The sequence below is a fragment of the Suncus etruscus genome, chromosome 5 (assembly GCF_024139225.1).
Source record: "Suncus etruscus isolate mSunEtr1 chromosome 5, mSunEtr1.pri.cur, whole genome shotgun sequence".
In the NCBI taxonomy this organism is placed as follows: domain Eukaryota; kingdom Metazoa; phylum Chordata; class Mammalia; order Eulipotyphla; family Soricidae; genus Suncus; species Suncus etruscus.
Genome location: NC_064852.1, coordinates 128,447,887 through 128,464,630, shown reverse-complemented (window position 1 = coordinate 128,464,630; position 16,744 = coordinate 128,447,887). Strand labels below are relative to the sequence as shown.

The 16,744-nt window shown below is 44.6% G+C and overlaps 1 protein-coding gene across 1 annotated transcript in view; it reads right to left on the bottom strand.

Annotated features, from left to right (window-relative positions):
• The window catches only part of STAT1 (signal transducer and activator of transcription 1), a 56,899-nt gene that overhangs the window by 13,970 nt on the left and 26,185 nt on the right, over positions 1–16,744 (bottom strand). Inside the window, 11 exon segments of the mRNA XM_049773333.1 lie at positions 1,259–1,404; positions 2,571–2,665; positions 3,384–3,433; positions 6,497–6,632; positions 9,938–10,036; positions 10,768–10,851; positions 12,091–12,132; positions 12,569–12,662; positions 12,764–12,793; positions 14,460–14,519; positions 16,222–16,314. Coding sequence (XP_049629290.1) covers positions 1,259–1,404; positions 2,571–2,665; positions 3,384–3,433; positions 6,497–6,632; positions 9,938–10,036; positions 10,768–10,851; positions 12,091–12,132; positions 12,569–12,662; positions 12,764–12,793; positions 14,460–14,519; positions 16,222–16,314 — 929 coding nt within the window.

Here is a 16,744-nt window from a genome sequence, read left to right as displayed (position 1 = left end):
ATCACCCATGAGAGCCTGCACTGCAGTGTTCCGCAAGCCTGTGAGCAATCTCATTGCCTCTCTTCACTCACCTACAGAGAACAAGCCTGACAGGACCACCTGTGCGCTCCAGCCTGAACAGAGTCAGAGACCAAACCCAAGTTTTTCTCAGGCCAACTGTGGGCTCTGCAGGACTCCCAGGCAGGACTCCCAATATTTTATTCAAAGAGGGCTGGATTAAATTCTATGCTGGGCAGTTCCATGGGAGATTCAGTATAGGATCTGCAATTTCATGTCATAAGCACATTCTCTGTTAGCGTACCATGTTTCATGGCTCAATTCTCACAGATTACAGACCAAATTATTTTGAAACAACTCCCTCAAAAAAAAGACAACTTGGGCTGGAGAGACAGTAGAGCAGGGAGAGAGGAGAGAAATAGTAGAGTGCTTGCCTCACATGCAGCCAACCTCTAGATCCTCAATGGTCCCCTGAGCCAGTGAGGAGTGACTTCTTCACACACACACACACACACACACACACACACACACACACACACACACACACACACACACACATACACACACACACACACACACCAAGGAGTGACTTCTTGATCATAGAACCAGGAGTAGCTCTTGAGCAGCGCTGGGTGTGAGCCCAAACCAAAATCAAGCTGTCTCCAGGCCATGGAGACAGAACAGGAGGTATGATGCTTATATTGCCTATAGTTGGTACTGGCTGTAACTCCAGTTTGATCTCGGGCATCACATCTAATCCTCTGAGTGGCACTAGGCATCATTCCTGAGCACAGAGCCTGAGCACTGCTAGGTGTGACCCTAGACTCTCATCAGTGATCCCTCCACTTCAAGATGGGTGTGTGACCATCATATGAAGCTTTTATTTAAAATGTGCAGTATTACTTTAATAAAAAACAGCAATGTATTCTAGGGGAGCTGGAGTGATAGTACAGTGAATAGGGCACTTGCTTTGCACATGGCTGATGTAGGTGTGATCCCCAGGACCTCATATGGTCCCCTGAGCCCTGCCAGAAGTGATCTTTGGGAGAAGAGTCAAGCAGACCCTGAGCACAGCTTGATGTGGTCCCCAAAACCACACACACAAAAATAAGAAACAAAAGAGCAAAGCAAAATAACGACTTACTACTAAACCACCTTGGGGGCAATATTCGGCCATACAGAATACTATTAAGATGTGTAACAACTCTGCCGTGACAAGGGACACTTTGGGTCAGGACACTCAGATCTGGGCTGGACTTACCGCCTCCACTCTGGGACCGTTCCACCCATGTGAAGGTGATGGCGCCCTCTCGGCAGCTCTCGCTGAAGCGCAGCAGAAAGGTCCCTGGCTGCTGGTCCTTGAGCAGTGCTCGCTCTGCCTCCTTGCTGATGAAGCCCACAATGCACCTGTAGGAAGGAACATCCATAGGGCACTCTGAGGGTCCCTCTGGGTGCTGATGTCATGTGCTTATAAACCAGAAGCGGCTGTTCCACGACCCAAGGAGAACATTCAGACTAAAATATCCATTTTTATTTATTTATTATTTATATTTATATTTATTTATATTTATTATTATTAATTATGATTATTATATTTATGATTTTCGGGCCCACCACCTGGCAGTGATCAAGGGTCACTCCTGGCTCTGTGCTTGAAGTCATTCTGGGTACTCAGGAGTGAGATAGGATGCTAAGGATTGAACCCCGTTGGCTGCATGCAAGGCAAATGCCCTACCTACTATGCTATCGCTCAGATTCCAGTCCAGACAATTTTAGATGCTTCCAAAACTCTTTTAACAGGTGCTTTCAAAGGCATTTCACTTCACACATAAGCCAAAGCCAATAGAACCATTCTCATAGTGCCAGCAACGCTGCTTCAGAATGGCCAAATAACTAACTGGCTATGTAACTGAATACTTATTTCCACTAGCTGATTTTAAAAGCCCTGGAATATCTAATATATGTATCTTTTATAGTGGAGTGAAAGGGTCAGTCCATATAGTTTCTTTGTGGAGCACTGTTTTTTTTTTTTTTTAAATAAAGTTAAAGTCATTGAAATAGCAACTGGTCTTGTGACTAAAACACCCTTTTATTTATTTATTTTTTTGGTTTTAGGACCACACCTGGTGGCACTCCTGACTCTACTGGCAGGCTTATGGATACCAGGGATCAAACCTGAGTCAGCTGCATACAAGGCAAACATCCAACCCACTGTGTTATCCCTCTGGCCCCTAAAAATACCATTTTTGAAGTTAAAAAGTTTTGATCCTCCTTCCTTGGAGGTGCTCAGAAAAATTCTGGTAAAATGAATGACAATAATGCACACACCAGCAGCATGCAAGGCTTTTTGGGCTCACTTGTCTAGTTAATCTCTGAAGACACCTATGCAGTGCAAAACATAGTCTTCAAAAATTCAACCTTTGGGTTGAACTATGGTTCCACAGTTTAGAACCCCACAGCTCTGTGATGGACTAGTCCTATAGACAGTGAAATTCAGATCAGACCTGGCTGGGTGTCTCCTTGGAGAAAGTGAGCTCAAGCATATCTCAAAGAGACACCAGAAGGGTCTTTACCCATCATTCCAGAGCGACAGCAAGTGCTTCTTAATGAGTTCAAGGATGCTTTCAATCCAAAGCCAGAAAGAAAAATTTTTATCGTTGATGTTCTCCTGCAAGAACATAAATACAGTTATCAGGTATGGAAGAAATCCAAGAGAAGAAAATACCAAGCCTCCCAGGCCAACATATTTGAATTGACAAAATTTGACAAGAAAAATTGTCAGCTATCCAAGGGAAGAAGGCCCCCTCCTTTTCTCTTATCTGGGTTCCCACACTGAACTCCCTGTTTCCTGGGCCAGGCTCTGCTTCCCTCTCCAAACAGTGGCAAAGCAACCAGGGTCTGACCCCCCCAGAGTGAATCATGGAACAATAGCTGCTCCTGCCCTTGTCAACTCTAGGAGAGTCAGCTTGACAACGCTGTCTAGTGACCCCGTGGGGGCCTCATTATCCCCTCCAACTGCTTCCTTTATCTGGTGGCTGCCAGGCTGTGCACCCAAGGCCCCGAGCACATCATTCACGGCTGGGAGATGACAAGGCTGCCAGGCAAGGCGCCTGCTAAAAGTGCAGGGAAGACTCAATCCAGATGGAAAAGGGCGTTATTTTGAAGGTAGGCACTTCCTGTTAGACTCACACTTGGAGGCCAACCTTCTGTGCTTGAAGGACAGTATACAAATTGGCCTAGGGGTATAAGAAACATGCCAACATACACACACATGCATGCATGCATGCACATGCACACATAGAAGTCACTTCACATTGAGAAACAGGAAGCACTTCTAGAGAGAAGAGCCAAAAGAACTCAGAGCAGTAGACCCTGAGGATACCCACCTTACAGAACCTTGTCCACGGAATCAGACCTTCAGGGCTGGCGTTAGGACCTATGCAAAGAAAAACAAGCTTGTTCAGGAAGCAGAAGTGGATTTCTGGAAGCGTTGTCTGGAAAAGCTGTTCCTGGAGCCGTTCACCAGTGAAAGAGCCAACAAAAGGAAAATGGTCTGTTCCTGGTCCATATTCTCAGACAGATGAGTGTGGATGAAGAGGGCTACTCTGAGCCTATCCCTGCCACCTCTCCTGCCTCCCCCAAGGACCCTCCTTTTTCACAGACTCTGCAGCTTTCCAAGAGCCCAAATTAAGATGGGGTTCACTGGGGCCGGGCGGTGGCGCTGAAGATAAGGTGCCTGCCTTGCCTGCGCTAGCCTAGGACGGACCGCGGTTCGATCCCCCGGTGCCCCATATGGTCCCCCAAGAAGCCAGGAGCAACTTCTGAGCGCATAGCCAGGAGTAACCCCTGAGCGTCACAGGGTGTGGCCCAAAAACCAAAAAAAAAAAAAAAAAAAAGATGGGGTTCACTGATGTGACCAGCACTTCACTTCACATATTTAGGTTAACTAGGAAGTATGTGCTCATCTCGCCTCTTCTCCAAAAGGCCATGAGCTCCTCTAAGTGGATGCAAACCCCCAAAGCAAGGGAAATAAAAGACAGGCAACCTGTGGACCACCATCTCCACCAACAGGAGTGGTCCAGGCATTAACCAGACCTCTTCTCAAAAAGGGTCACAAATAAGTTACGGCAGGATTTCTTTACTCTCTCCACTTTTTCTTTTTTAATAATTAATTTTTTAAGCACCATGGCTACAAACATGCTTGTAATTGGGGTTCAGCCATAAAATGCACAGTCCCCTTCACCAGTACAACTTTCCCGCCATCATTGTCCCCTTCATTTCTTACCTCTGCTCACCCTCTGCCTGTCTTCAAGATAGGCATTGTATATTGTATTTTTCTCTCTCTCTCTGTTGACGTCATGGTAGCTGTTAGTGTAGTTATTTCTCTAACTGCACTTGCCACTCTTTGTTTTTGTTTTGTTTGTTTGTTTGTTTGTTTGTTTTGTGGTTTTTGGGTCACACCCGGCAGTGCTCAGGGGTTATTCCTGGCTCCAGGCTCAGAAATTGCTGGGCCGGGCTGTGGCGCTAAAGGTAAGGTGCCTGCCTTGCCTGCGCTAGCCGTGGTTCAATCCCCCGGCGTCCCATATGGTCCCCCAAGCCAGGAGCGACTTCTGAGTGCATAGCCAGGAGTAACCCCTGAGCGTCACCGGGTGTGGCCCAAAAACCAAAAAAAAAAAAAAGAAATTGCTCCTGGCAGGCACGGGGACCATATGGGACACCGGGATTCGAACCAGATTCGAACCAATGACCTCCTGCATGAAAGGCAAACGCCTTACCTCCATGCTATCTCTCCGGCCCCACTTGCCACTCTTTGTGATAAGCTTGTTATCATGGGCCTCATTTCCAGCCCTCATTTCTAACTGTCTCTGGGTGTTATTATTTATGATCTTTAATTGTTCTTAAATCCCACACCTGAGTGAGACTATTCTGTGCTTATTTCTCTCCCTTTGACTTATTTCACTCAACAAAATAGTCTCCAAATCCATCTATGTATAAGCAAATTTCGTGACTTCATTTTTCCAACAGCTACACTTCTTTTTCCTATACCTTTTTCTTTGTGAGGGTAGGTGCTAGACCATACTTGGCAGTGCTCAGGGGTCATTCCTAGTGGTAAAATACCAGGGATCTGGCCTTACCCTCTATACTATTGCTGACCCCCATTTTCTAGACTTTGGCACACTTGGGCCCAGCTGGAAGTGAAGGCACTGCCCAGAGCTGTCTGCTTGGGAAGACACACCTCATGTCTGAGAGGTCAGACACATGGAAAGCAAACCCAGACAAAATTTTGAAGAGTTCAAATGCTTCAAAACATTTGAACTTATTTCCAAAAATAATCCTCTCACTGAAAAGCTGGCCTTGAGACTAGCAAGTCTTTTTAGTTTGCTTTGATCTGCTTGATGTCAAAAGCCCACGACATCAGGCGGACTGCTGGTCAAGGGACATCTTCTGGGTGTGAATACTATGTCCTCATCCTGGGGCTCCTGATCCAGACTAAACAGGTCCTCCAGGGGGAAGCTCCCAGGCCTTCACCAACCATGTCCGGCACTAACATCAACCACAAGCTTAATAAGACATGGTCCCTCTCATCAAGGATCTTACTTCAGGGCCGGAGATATAGGGCATTTGTCTTATATGTGACCAACCCAGAATGAACCTGGGTTCAATCACTGGGAATCCACATGGTCCCCTGAGCCTGCTAGGAGTGACTTCTGAGTGAAGAGCCAGATGTGCTTCCGGGTGTGCCCCCCCCCAAAAAAAAACAAAAACAAAAACAAAATTCAGCCACAAATCACCTGTTTCTCCTCCATGAAAAAAATTAGGTGCCCTATTAGTGATGCTAATGTGAGGTCAAGGGAAATGATAAATCCTACTCTTCTATCTCTCTTTGCAAGGTGAGGGGTTGTGCTCACTTAATGTAAGAAGCTGTTGCAGGGGGCCAGAAGATAGGGCACTGGAAGTGCATGCAACTGACCTGGTTTGATCCCTGGCATGCCTTAAGATTTCCCAAGCACCATCATCAGTGATGCCTGAATGCAGAGCCAAGAGTAAGAATAACCCCTGAGCACCTTTGGGCATGTCAAAAGAAACAAACAGAAGCTGCTGATGGAAGGAACCAGAGTGAATGGTCGAAAGGGTGAGGAGTGTGCCTTGTATGTAGCTCACCCTGGTTCCATGCTTGGCACTGCAGATGGTTCTCCAAGCACCACTAGGAACAATTCCCTGAACACACAGCCAGGAGTAGGTCTCCTTAGCACAACCAGGTGTGGCTTCCCTCCACCCCTTCACCTACCCCTCCACCCCTCCACACACACACACACACACACACACACCACACACACACAACACACACACACACACACCAAAAGCAGTACTGGAAAAACCAATAGCATGCACCATTTACTACCTTAAGCAAATGAGAAATGTAAAAGGGAAAGGAACAAAAAGAAATATTTTCATAAATGGCAAGTTTTAACGCAATGAACAGTTAACATGCTCATACCCAGAAGTTTCTCTCCCAGCATGTTCAGTTGGTCCATGTTGAGACCTCTCTTGGTGACAGAAGAAAACTGCCAGCTCAGCACCTCTGACAGTTGGGCCCAGCGTGCACATGGGGGGTTCAGGAAGAAGGACAGATTCTAGAAAGAAAAACACAGCAACAACAGCTAAGAGCCAAGGCAGGGCCACCAGTCATGAGCGAGGCATGCAAACAAAGGCGTGTTCCAAAGTTCATTCTCCTGTCTGCAAATGCTCTAAAGTTGTCCCCGGTACAGTTCTGATGATGACACATTTACGTTTGGAAATTCGCCTGCTCACCTACATTTACTTGGAACCCCTAAAATCCATATTCGTGGTACTTTTGCAGTCTTTCTTGGGCATGCAGTACACAGAGCAGAGGTAAATCAGAGTGGCCCAACACTCACGCTGGTAGCTGGTGTCAAGCAGAGTAAGACTTTTTTTTTTTTTTTTTTTTTTGGTTTTTGGGCCACACCCGGCAGTGCTCAGGGGTTACTCCTGGCTGTCTGCTCAGAAATAGCTCCTGGCAGGCACGGGGGATCATATGGGACACCGGGATTCAAACCAACCACCTTTGGTCCTGGATCGGCTGCTTGCAAGGCGTCTGTGCTATCTCTCCAGGCCCGTGAGTAAGACTTTCTTTAGTTCCAGCTCTCAACGAGCCCTTTTCAAAGCTATGCAATGCACAGGCCTGGGTGTGGCTTTTCCTTGGAGATTTCACTAGGTGAGATCACTGTTTTACACCACAAGACAGTGATCCAGTATGGCCCAATATTTCTTTTTTTTTTTTTTTTTTGGTTTTTGGGTCTCACCCGGCAGTGCTCAGGAGTTACTCCTGGCTCCATGCTCAGAAGTCGCTCCTGGCGAGCACGGGGGACCATATGGGATGCCGGGATTCGAACCGATGACCTTTTTGCATGAGAGGCAAACGCCTTACCTCCATGCTATCTCTCCGGCCCCATGGCCCAATATTTCTAACTTGAATACTTTGAATATTTTCTAAAGAACATACATGCATTACAAATGCTGTGCTTGGGGCTGGCGAGGTGGCGCTAGAGGTAAGGTGTTTGCCTTGCAAGCACTAGCCAAGGAAGGACTTCGGTTCGCTCCCCCAGCGTCCCATATGGTCCCCCCAAGCCAGGGGCAATTTCTGAGCACTTAGCCAGGAGTAACCCCTGAGCATCAAACAGGTGTCCCCCCCAAAAAACAAAACAAAACAAAACAAAAAAAACAAATGCTGTGCTCAAGCAGGAGTTAAGAGTTCAGTGCTGATGAACTCTCTCTCTCTCTCTCTCTCTCTCTCTCTCTCTCTCTCTCTCTCTCTCTCTCACACACACACACACACACACACATGGATAATTGTGTGTGTGTTTGTCTGTCTTAGGGCCACACCCAGTAGTGCTCAAGGGTCACTCCTGGCTCTGCACTCAGAAATCACTCCTGGCAGGCTCAGGGGACCACATCAGATGAGGAGGATGGAACCTGGGCCCATCCCAGGTCGGAACCTGGGCCCATCCCAGGTCGGCAGCATGCAATGCAAACACCCTATTGCAGTGCTATCACTATGGTCCCAGATCTTTAGAAAGGCACAGAGACAAGGTTAAATATATTGACTGGCTGACAAAAAGCTTGTGAGCGAAGTTCAGAAATTTCATCTTGAATCATCCCTAAAAACAAATAGTTCACTAATCACTAGTGCAGTATTACAGCGAATTTATGAAATTCAGGGGCTGTGAATTCTGAGAATTTACTATAATTAATCAATAATGAGTAGCTACCTCCACATTTAAAAAATGGAAGCTGCTTGTTAAGCAGATGTATACCTTTATATTATCTTTGTTCTTTTTATTTATATATTTTTAAATTTAATTTATTTTGATTTTTGGGCTATACCCCATGGCATCAGTAGGGATTCTCCTGGCTCTACACTCAGGAAACACTCCTGCAGGCTCGGCGAACCATACAGAATTCTGGGAATTGAATCTGGGTCAGCCATATGCAAGGTAAATGCCCTCCCGACTGACCTAGAGCCCCAGCTCTTTTTTAATAAATATTATTAATGTTATTTGTTTGCTTGCTGCCTTCCTTCTTTCCTCCTTCCTCTCTCTTCTTTTTTACTCTCTCTCCTTTCTTCCTTCCTATCAGAACTTCTTCCATATTATGTATAGAATAATTTCTTTTTTGTTTGTTTGTTTTTGGGTCACAGGTAGTGCTGGGGTTACTCCTGGCTTGGCTCAGAAATCGAACCTGGCAGGCACAGGGGACCATATGGGATGCCTGGATTTGAACCACCATCCTTCTGCATGAAAGGCAAAATGCCTTACCTCCATGTATCTCTCCGGCCCCATAGAATATTTTCTGACCTCACTTTGTACAGAAAAATATTTTTTGGTTTTGTTTCATTTGGGAGCCATACCTGGCAATGCTGAGGGTTTACTCGTGGCTCTGACTCAGCATCAGTCCTGGCAGTTCTGGGTGAACCATATGGGATGCCAGGCAATGCACCAGGGTCAGCCACATGTAAGGAAAGTGCCTTACATGCTGTACTATCTCTGTCCGCATGAAAATGCTTTAAATCGTTATCAAGTCTGTATCATAAGGCTTCTTTCTTTTTCCTTCCTTCCTTCCTTCCTTCCTTCCTTCCTTCCTTCCTTCCTTCCTTCCTTCCTTCCTTCCTTCCTTCCTTCCTTCCTTCCTTCCTTTCTTTCCTTCTTTTTTTGGGGGGAGGGGTTTGGTCAATACCAAAACACAGCAGCAGTGATCAAGGGCTATTCCTGGATCTGTGCTTAGGAATTACTTCTGGCAGGCTCAGGGGATCATATGGGATTTCGGGGACAGAACCTGCATCAGCTGTGCTCAGGCCCAAAGGCTCATTTCTATCGTGCACACAGTTTCCTTCTCCAGAATCACTCAAGAATCTTAACAGCAAGTGGTATCACTCCAGTCAATCAGGAAGTAATAGGGTGTATGAGGAGAAAAAAAGTGGAACCAGAGGTGACAAAGGGAGAGTGAGGCAGGATCATGGGTACTCGGATTACAGGCAGTAATACTATACATCACTGCACAAACTTGAACACTACTGCAATCCTATTATGCAAATTATGATGTTAAAAATGACTCCTTAGGGGCTGGAGAGATAGCATGGAGGTAAGGCGTTTGCCTTTCATGCAGAAGGTCAGTGGTTCAAATCTGGTATCCCATTTGGTCCCCCGAGCCTGTCAGGAGCGATTTCTGAGCATAGAGCTAGGACTAACCCCTGAGCACTGCCAGGTGTAACCCCAAAACAAAAAAAAAAAATGACTCCTTAGCAGCTCTGCCTCAAAAATTCCCTCAACATTTAGCCCATAGGGGACATTCCAGATAGGGAGACATTAAAACAACGGTCTTCACTGTGCCCTGGATGAGAAAGCAGGTGTGATTTTCATACCCTGGTTTCCGAATTCAGCATGTTGTACCACAGGATGGAGGCCCAGCCGCTAGGCAGTTGGCTGACATTGGAGATCACCACAACAGGCAAGGAGGTCGTCTGCAAGATGACAGAGACTATAACATCACTTGAATCACACAACAGCCCCTTCATCCCACACCTCTGCAGCCTCAAACTAAGCTAAGAACCACAGAGACATTTTGCATTCGTAGTTTTAGACTTTGGGAATGAAACGGTAGAGTGATGGTTTTGTTAGCAGTTTCTTTTTTTTCTTTCACAGCTGAGACATACATCTCCTGGCTTCATAAGTGAAAATTAACAAAACTCTCAAATGGAATGTAGAGCTTAGATAATTTGCAAATTGTTCCAGTGGCATGGTATAGCTTTTTGGACCACTAACAAGGTGACACCAGCAGTTTGTGTTAACAAAGCCACATTCAAGTTTGAGCCATGGGTGGTGTGGTCTCAATGAGTCAAATATCAGTGGCATGAGCTGAAAATGATGGACAGGGTTCCAGGAGAAGGCAACATGCCTGGTGAATGTGAGACCTCATGTCTGAGCCTCATCACCATGTGGATCTCTCGGACCAGATACTGCCCATCGGAGTTGTACAGCATTTTCTGTCCTGCACAGATAGCTGAGTATCATTTGGAGTGACCCTGGGACCCCCCACTCCCACCCCACCCTACCCCATCCTCCAACAAAAGCACTGCTGGAACAAAAAAAATTTCTTTACCAAACCTCCACAAAAACTTGAAATATGATACATTTAAACAATCAGAAGCAAAAACAAATTTTTTTTTTGATTTCTGGATTATAGCAGTCTTACCTCCAGGTCAATGATCAAATCAGGCTGGCATAGTTGAGTTTCAAAACTAAGGGAGTGCAGCTCCTCAGTAACAATGAGAGGACCCTGGAGAGAGAAAGGGAGGGGAAACAGGGTCTTTCAATCTTGGATCTCGCTACTCTGGGAAGAAGAATGAGCACTGTCCCAAGCCGCAAAAAACAGCTGGGCACAATCAGCTATAAAGACCAAAGAAAGTCCGTTCTCAGTTATCATTCATTTAATCACTGCAAGTGTCTCAGCATTCTGAGCCTACGGCTGTCAGAAACAAACAGTGAGTGGAAGGGGCCACTCTTAGAGCTACATACAGCCCCTCTCCTCAGCCAGCCCACTTGTGTGGATTACACTCCTAAGACAAGAGGGGGCACCAGAAGGTGGAGCTCATGTGCCCTAGTTGTGATGAATTCCAAGAAAGACTGATTGGCATAATAAGCCAGGCAAGTCACCCAGGGCCTTGGTTTTTGGGTAGCAAAGTTCTAGTTCTCAAAAGTATCTTCTTGCAAACTCATCCTTCAGGAGCATCAGAGCTTCACAAAAGAGAGGGACAGTCCCATTCCCTGATCCTGGTCACAGGAGGAAGCTGAGAAGTCAGAAAGACAAGAAAGGTCTGGGCACTTCAGACAGGTGACTGCTCCGCGGCTCCACATGACCTCTACTGGTAGTAACATGGAAGGACAGCCTATGAGCACCAAGGACTAATATTCTTCACTCATCTCCACTCCCCGGCCCTCCAGCCAGCTTGTCTACTGCTGCTCAGTTTTGAATGTCTCACAAACATAATTCCATATGGGTATAGGGGTCAAAAAGAAGCAAAAAAAAAAAAGATAGCGTCACTGGGGAGAGGCAGTGGCAGGAACGCCCATCTGATGGCAAGTGATGTTGGCATGGTAATCAGATCACTGACTCTGTTATCCAGGAATTACTCCTGGTAGGGCTCAGAGAACCATATAGGATGCTGGGGATTGAACCCAATCAGCCTCGTGCAAGGCAAGTACCCTCCTCACTGTTCTATCACTTAGGCCTAAAACCTCTGGAATTCCACAGCTTGACCTTGGCCAGGTGAGCAATACAAAAGTTCCCCCAAATCTAGTCATATGCAAAATCAACCCAAGCCATAAAGTATGCACACAGAGTGGGCTGGAACTGCTATTAATGATATGCAATTGCTTATCTCGGAACTTTCCTGGTGAGCCTCTCTCTGAGGTGTCCCTGGCCATCAGGGATGCTACATCAATTCCACTGGACAGGGACCATTTGCAAGGAGGAAGTTAAAGCTCATTGACAAAACAGAAGCTTCACTTCACTCACCTCATTCGTCCTGGTGCCCGCATTTTTCTGTTCCTTCAGTTGCTGTAAAACAAGAAAACATCTTATAGAAAATGGTACCAGCAATTACCAAAGATGAGATTTTCACTTACAAATCTAAGTTGAGACTTAGAATAAAGGGTGTGGAATAATGTTCCAAACACAGAACAAGAGAGGTAATGACCTTCGTGAGGCCCCACGAACAGGGTGGTCTTTCTGAAGTGTGATATCATGTTCATACTCTGGAGTCTAGAAGGGCCCAAGGGCTATCATCCTGTCCATTCCCCTCCCTATGCAACCTATTCCAGTATGTTCCCAGTCAAACTGAACTTCTCCCAAAATCCAGTGAAATAATCAGCAGCAAATTCTAAATTTGTTCACCGCAGAGGTGTTCTCCCCAAGATGCACAGAGAAACTAGAAAAAAACAGGTCAGATTCAGCCCAAAAGACATTGAGTGGGTGGAGGGACTGGTCTCCTCACCAGATGTCGAAACTCAGCTGCCAGACTTCCATTGATGGACTCCTCCATGTTCATCACCTTAGTGTGTGTGCCAAAGATGTTGAACTTTCTAAATCTAGACAAGGCAGAGCAGACATAGGGTAAAAAACTCCAAAACTCAGAATTATGCACCAAGCAAGCAAAATAGTACAGCTCAGTGCAAAGCAATTTACATACCCTTTTACTGTATTTTTCTCATTCACATCTCTGCAAAGAGAAGATATATAATTAATTAGACATGTGTATTTATAACTAGAAATATAGAAATAGCCTTAACAACAATATAAAAGTATGTGTATAAACAAAAGATGAATACAATAAAAGTCTACCTACACCTGCTGGTTTTCTGCCCTTCATTCACTCCCTCCCTTAGCCAACTAACCACCAGTGCTGGCAAGAATAAGGCCTTGGGCCTCAAATTTCTCCACTCTACACAGTGCTCAAGGCACCAACCTTGCAGCATATTTGTGGAGTAAGCCAGTTAACTGCTAAGAGCACAAGAAAGGAACCCAACAGTCTCTGTTGTTCATTAAAATTACTCACTTGCTGAATGTTGGGGATGATCGATCTTAGTGAATTCAGAAGACCTTCTGGGGTAATGGCTTAATTCATATTTATATTATTATTATTATTATTTTGTTATTGTTTGGGGGGACACACCCAGCAATGCTCAGGGATTCCTCTTGGTTCTGCACTCAGGGATCACTCCTGGCTGGTTCAGGGGATCACATGGGATACTAGAGATCCAACCCAGATTGGCTGCATGCAAAGCAAATGCCTTAATCACTGTACTATCCCTCTGGCTCCTCTTCTGTTATTTTTACTAGTCTCAAATTTCAAAAGTTGAGAAAAACTAGCAAGTTCACATTTTATTTCTGAGATAAAAAATCTTGAGAGATTTGGCATCTGTGTCAATTTAGTGCATACTTGCTCTGCACAAATAATCTCTATTAGTAGCAGAGGCGTAGAATTAAAAACAGACGTTAACTTCCTGATTTTGTGAATGACAATCATCACTAAAAGAGACCAACTTTCTTCTCTGCATTAAACTTTTTTGTTTGATTTTGGTTTGGGGACATACTCAGTGGTGCTGGGGAGTCACTCCTGTTGGTGCCCAGTGATGTTGGGGAGCAAGCGGGGTCAGCAGTGGGCAAGGCAAATGCTTTTGCCATCTGTCCTACTTCTCTGGCTCCTGGATGAAACTTCTGAATCAAAATGAAGAGTGTGCGACCAAAGTACCCAGGTAGAAGAAAACCGGGGTTGGAACAGACAGAAAAAAACCGAGGAGCACAAACTCAAAGAAGAGACTGAGCTCCAATGCGGTGTCAATGGCAATAGCCAAACGTTACAAGTATGTGGCTCCTAAGACGGTTCCCTCCAATACTGCCAACTTCACTCCAGAAACAACCCAATAACTAAGTGAGGAATCAGGACAGCCTAAAGGCAGCCATATGTGTGGATGAGAATGTCCTTCGAGATTAGGAGAAGGGGTAATGCAACAGCCAGTTGTTTCCAGACTTGATCATGATAAACTCCAATGCTCACAGATTATTTTTTCTTTTGTTTTTTTTTCCCAATGTGGAGAGATATTGCTTCCTGGGGGTCAACAGTAGTTTGGAATATAACCGGGGGCTATCCTGCTTAAAAAGGGGAGATTTCTAGGGGGCACCGAATGATTTCTTTTTTCTTTTTCCAAAAAGGGGATGGAAGGTCCAATAAGTCTGTGAACCTCTGCTGTACGCCAGATCAGCTCTTGGGGAGGCTCTCAGAGTCCAGATGGATTTACAAACAGTCCTGGTGCATCAGTCTATTCCCGGTGTCATGCCTGGATACATATTTGGATACATATCTTAGATAAAAGCAGGTAACTTACTTGTCAAACAAGACTTTGACTTTTAAATTATAATTCAGCTCTTGCAATTTCACCAACAATCTGGGGATAAAAATAAAGATCATTATGATTTTGAAAAGCTATTCCAAGTTATTATGCCAATTTCCTATTGCTTTTTGTTTTAGTACCCCACAACCCTTTCCCAGTATTTTTGATTTGAGATCCTTGTGTGTCTATTAAGATATTTTAAAAGTATGATACATCCCTTGCTGTGAACTGCAAGAAGAAAACACTAGTGCTTATGGTCTAAGAGATACTTGTTCTTCAAGCATGTTCTGCTTTGAAGATGTATCTCACTGGCTTTGCCAATATGATTTTTACTTGCTTTTGGAGAAGCTTGCATTCTCTGTTGAACACACATTCTTCTTATACTCTCCTCTCACATATTTCTAAGTAAGTTCCACTCAACAAAATAATCTGCTTCACTAAGACAAAGCAGAACTGATAGAAGCATTGAACTTCATTCAAATGCCCACCAGAAGTTTGAGAGGGTAACTCATTTCCTTCTATAATCCATCCAAAACTAGACTGTTTCAAAATATCTATTTTTGTTTTGGGGGGATTTGTTTTTATTATGGTGTCATACTCAGCAATACATGAGAACTACTCCTGACACAGTACTAAAGGGGGTCACATGGTGTTGGGAACGAAATGTGAAGTTTCCACATGCAAAGCATGAGCTATAGATCTATGGACCCTTTGATCAATCCCTCTGGTGCCCAAAATCAGTCCTGTTGGTAAAAAACAAAAATGATCTCCATTTTCAGAAAATGATTGTCACATTCCAATCGCTCCAGAGTAGGGTAGAAAGATGCTGGGAAGAAGCATGAGGCTGATACTCACAGGTGTGCCAGTTTTCTGAAGAGCTGGAGACCCCAGAGTGGGGGGAATTTTCCCATGGCGACTCCACAGGGAGCAGCCATAAGACTATGAGTTTTCTAGGGCCCCTCTTAGCTATCAGGTCTGGGAACTCAGAGTGCTCTAGCAGGGCTTTGTGCACTGGTAGCCAGATGGGATGAAACCTATGGGGGACATTAGCAGCACCCAGAACACAGGCACAGAGCCACTTTTCACTAGAAGAGTATTTAAAGAGGAGAAAGTCAAACCACATGTCCTCATGTAAAAACATTTCTGCAACATATCATCATAGAGAAATGCTAGGCTACAAGATGATAGAAAGAAGCCCTAGTTTTCAGAATAAAATGTGTATGTCCTCTATACTTATATAAATATGTGGTGTAGTCATAGAATTATATAGACCTGGAAAAAATTCTGGGAGGAAGACACTAGGCTGTTTATTAGGATGGTTAATAGACATTTGATCAGACACAGCTGGCAGAGGCTGATGAAAGCTTCAAAGCCACACACCAGAATCAAAAGGGCATGGCCTCAGCCCACACCTAAACCCAGTGTCTCAACTATCAGGGTGATGAATAAAGCTCTTGCTATAAGCTGATGGCTGGGAGGAAATGGGATATCTGAAACATTCACTTCCGGCCATGTGAGGTTCTGCAATTTCAAGTTCCTCCTTAGAGTGAGTATCACATGAGGAACAAAATAAGGGGTGTATGTACACACGGATCCACAAGATACTTACCTGAGTGACAGGTTCTGAGGTGTTCTCAGTTAGAATTAAATGACTAATGCGAAATGACTTCCTCTAAAGCAGGCTGTGTTAAGGGGAAAACTGGGGACCGGAAGCATGTGACTGGCAATGCATAGAAGGATCTCTTTGCTGTATTACCTCAACTTCACGGTGAACTGCACCCCAGTCTTCAACACCAACGGTCTCTGGGGGTGAGTTGGCATGCAGGGCTGCCTTTCCACCACAAATGAGCTGAAAATTCCCAGCAAAAGGAAAGTTAGCATTTCCAGGAAGATAAAAGCAGTGAAAAAAAATTACTTCTCAGGAGAAACGGAAGGTAAAGGGCAGAAGTTAAAAATAGTTTGAAAAATTAAAATAAGTTGAAGAATAAAAGGTGTTTTTTTAGTCAGGAATAAAATTTTCAAACCTAATATGCACAAAAAAAATAAAGAATGCTTATAGAAATTGTGATATTCAACAAAAATGTTAGTTACAAAGTAGATTGTGTTTATTTTTTTACCTGCTCACTAGACTTACAGTGTCAATCATGTTTGCAACATATACAAACATCAAACTACTTATGGTCTCCAAAACTAGTGAAATGTCACAGGTATACCTCTATTTAAACTATACAGATATACCTCTATTAAAAAAAAAATAAAACAAGGGGCTGAAGCCACAG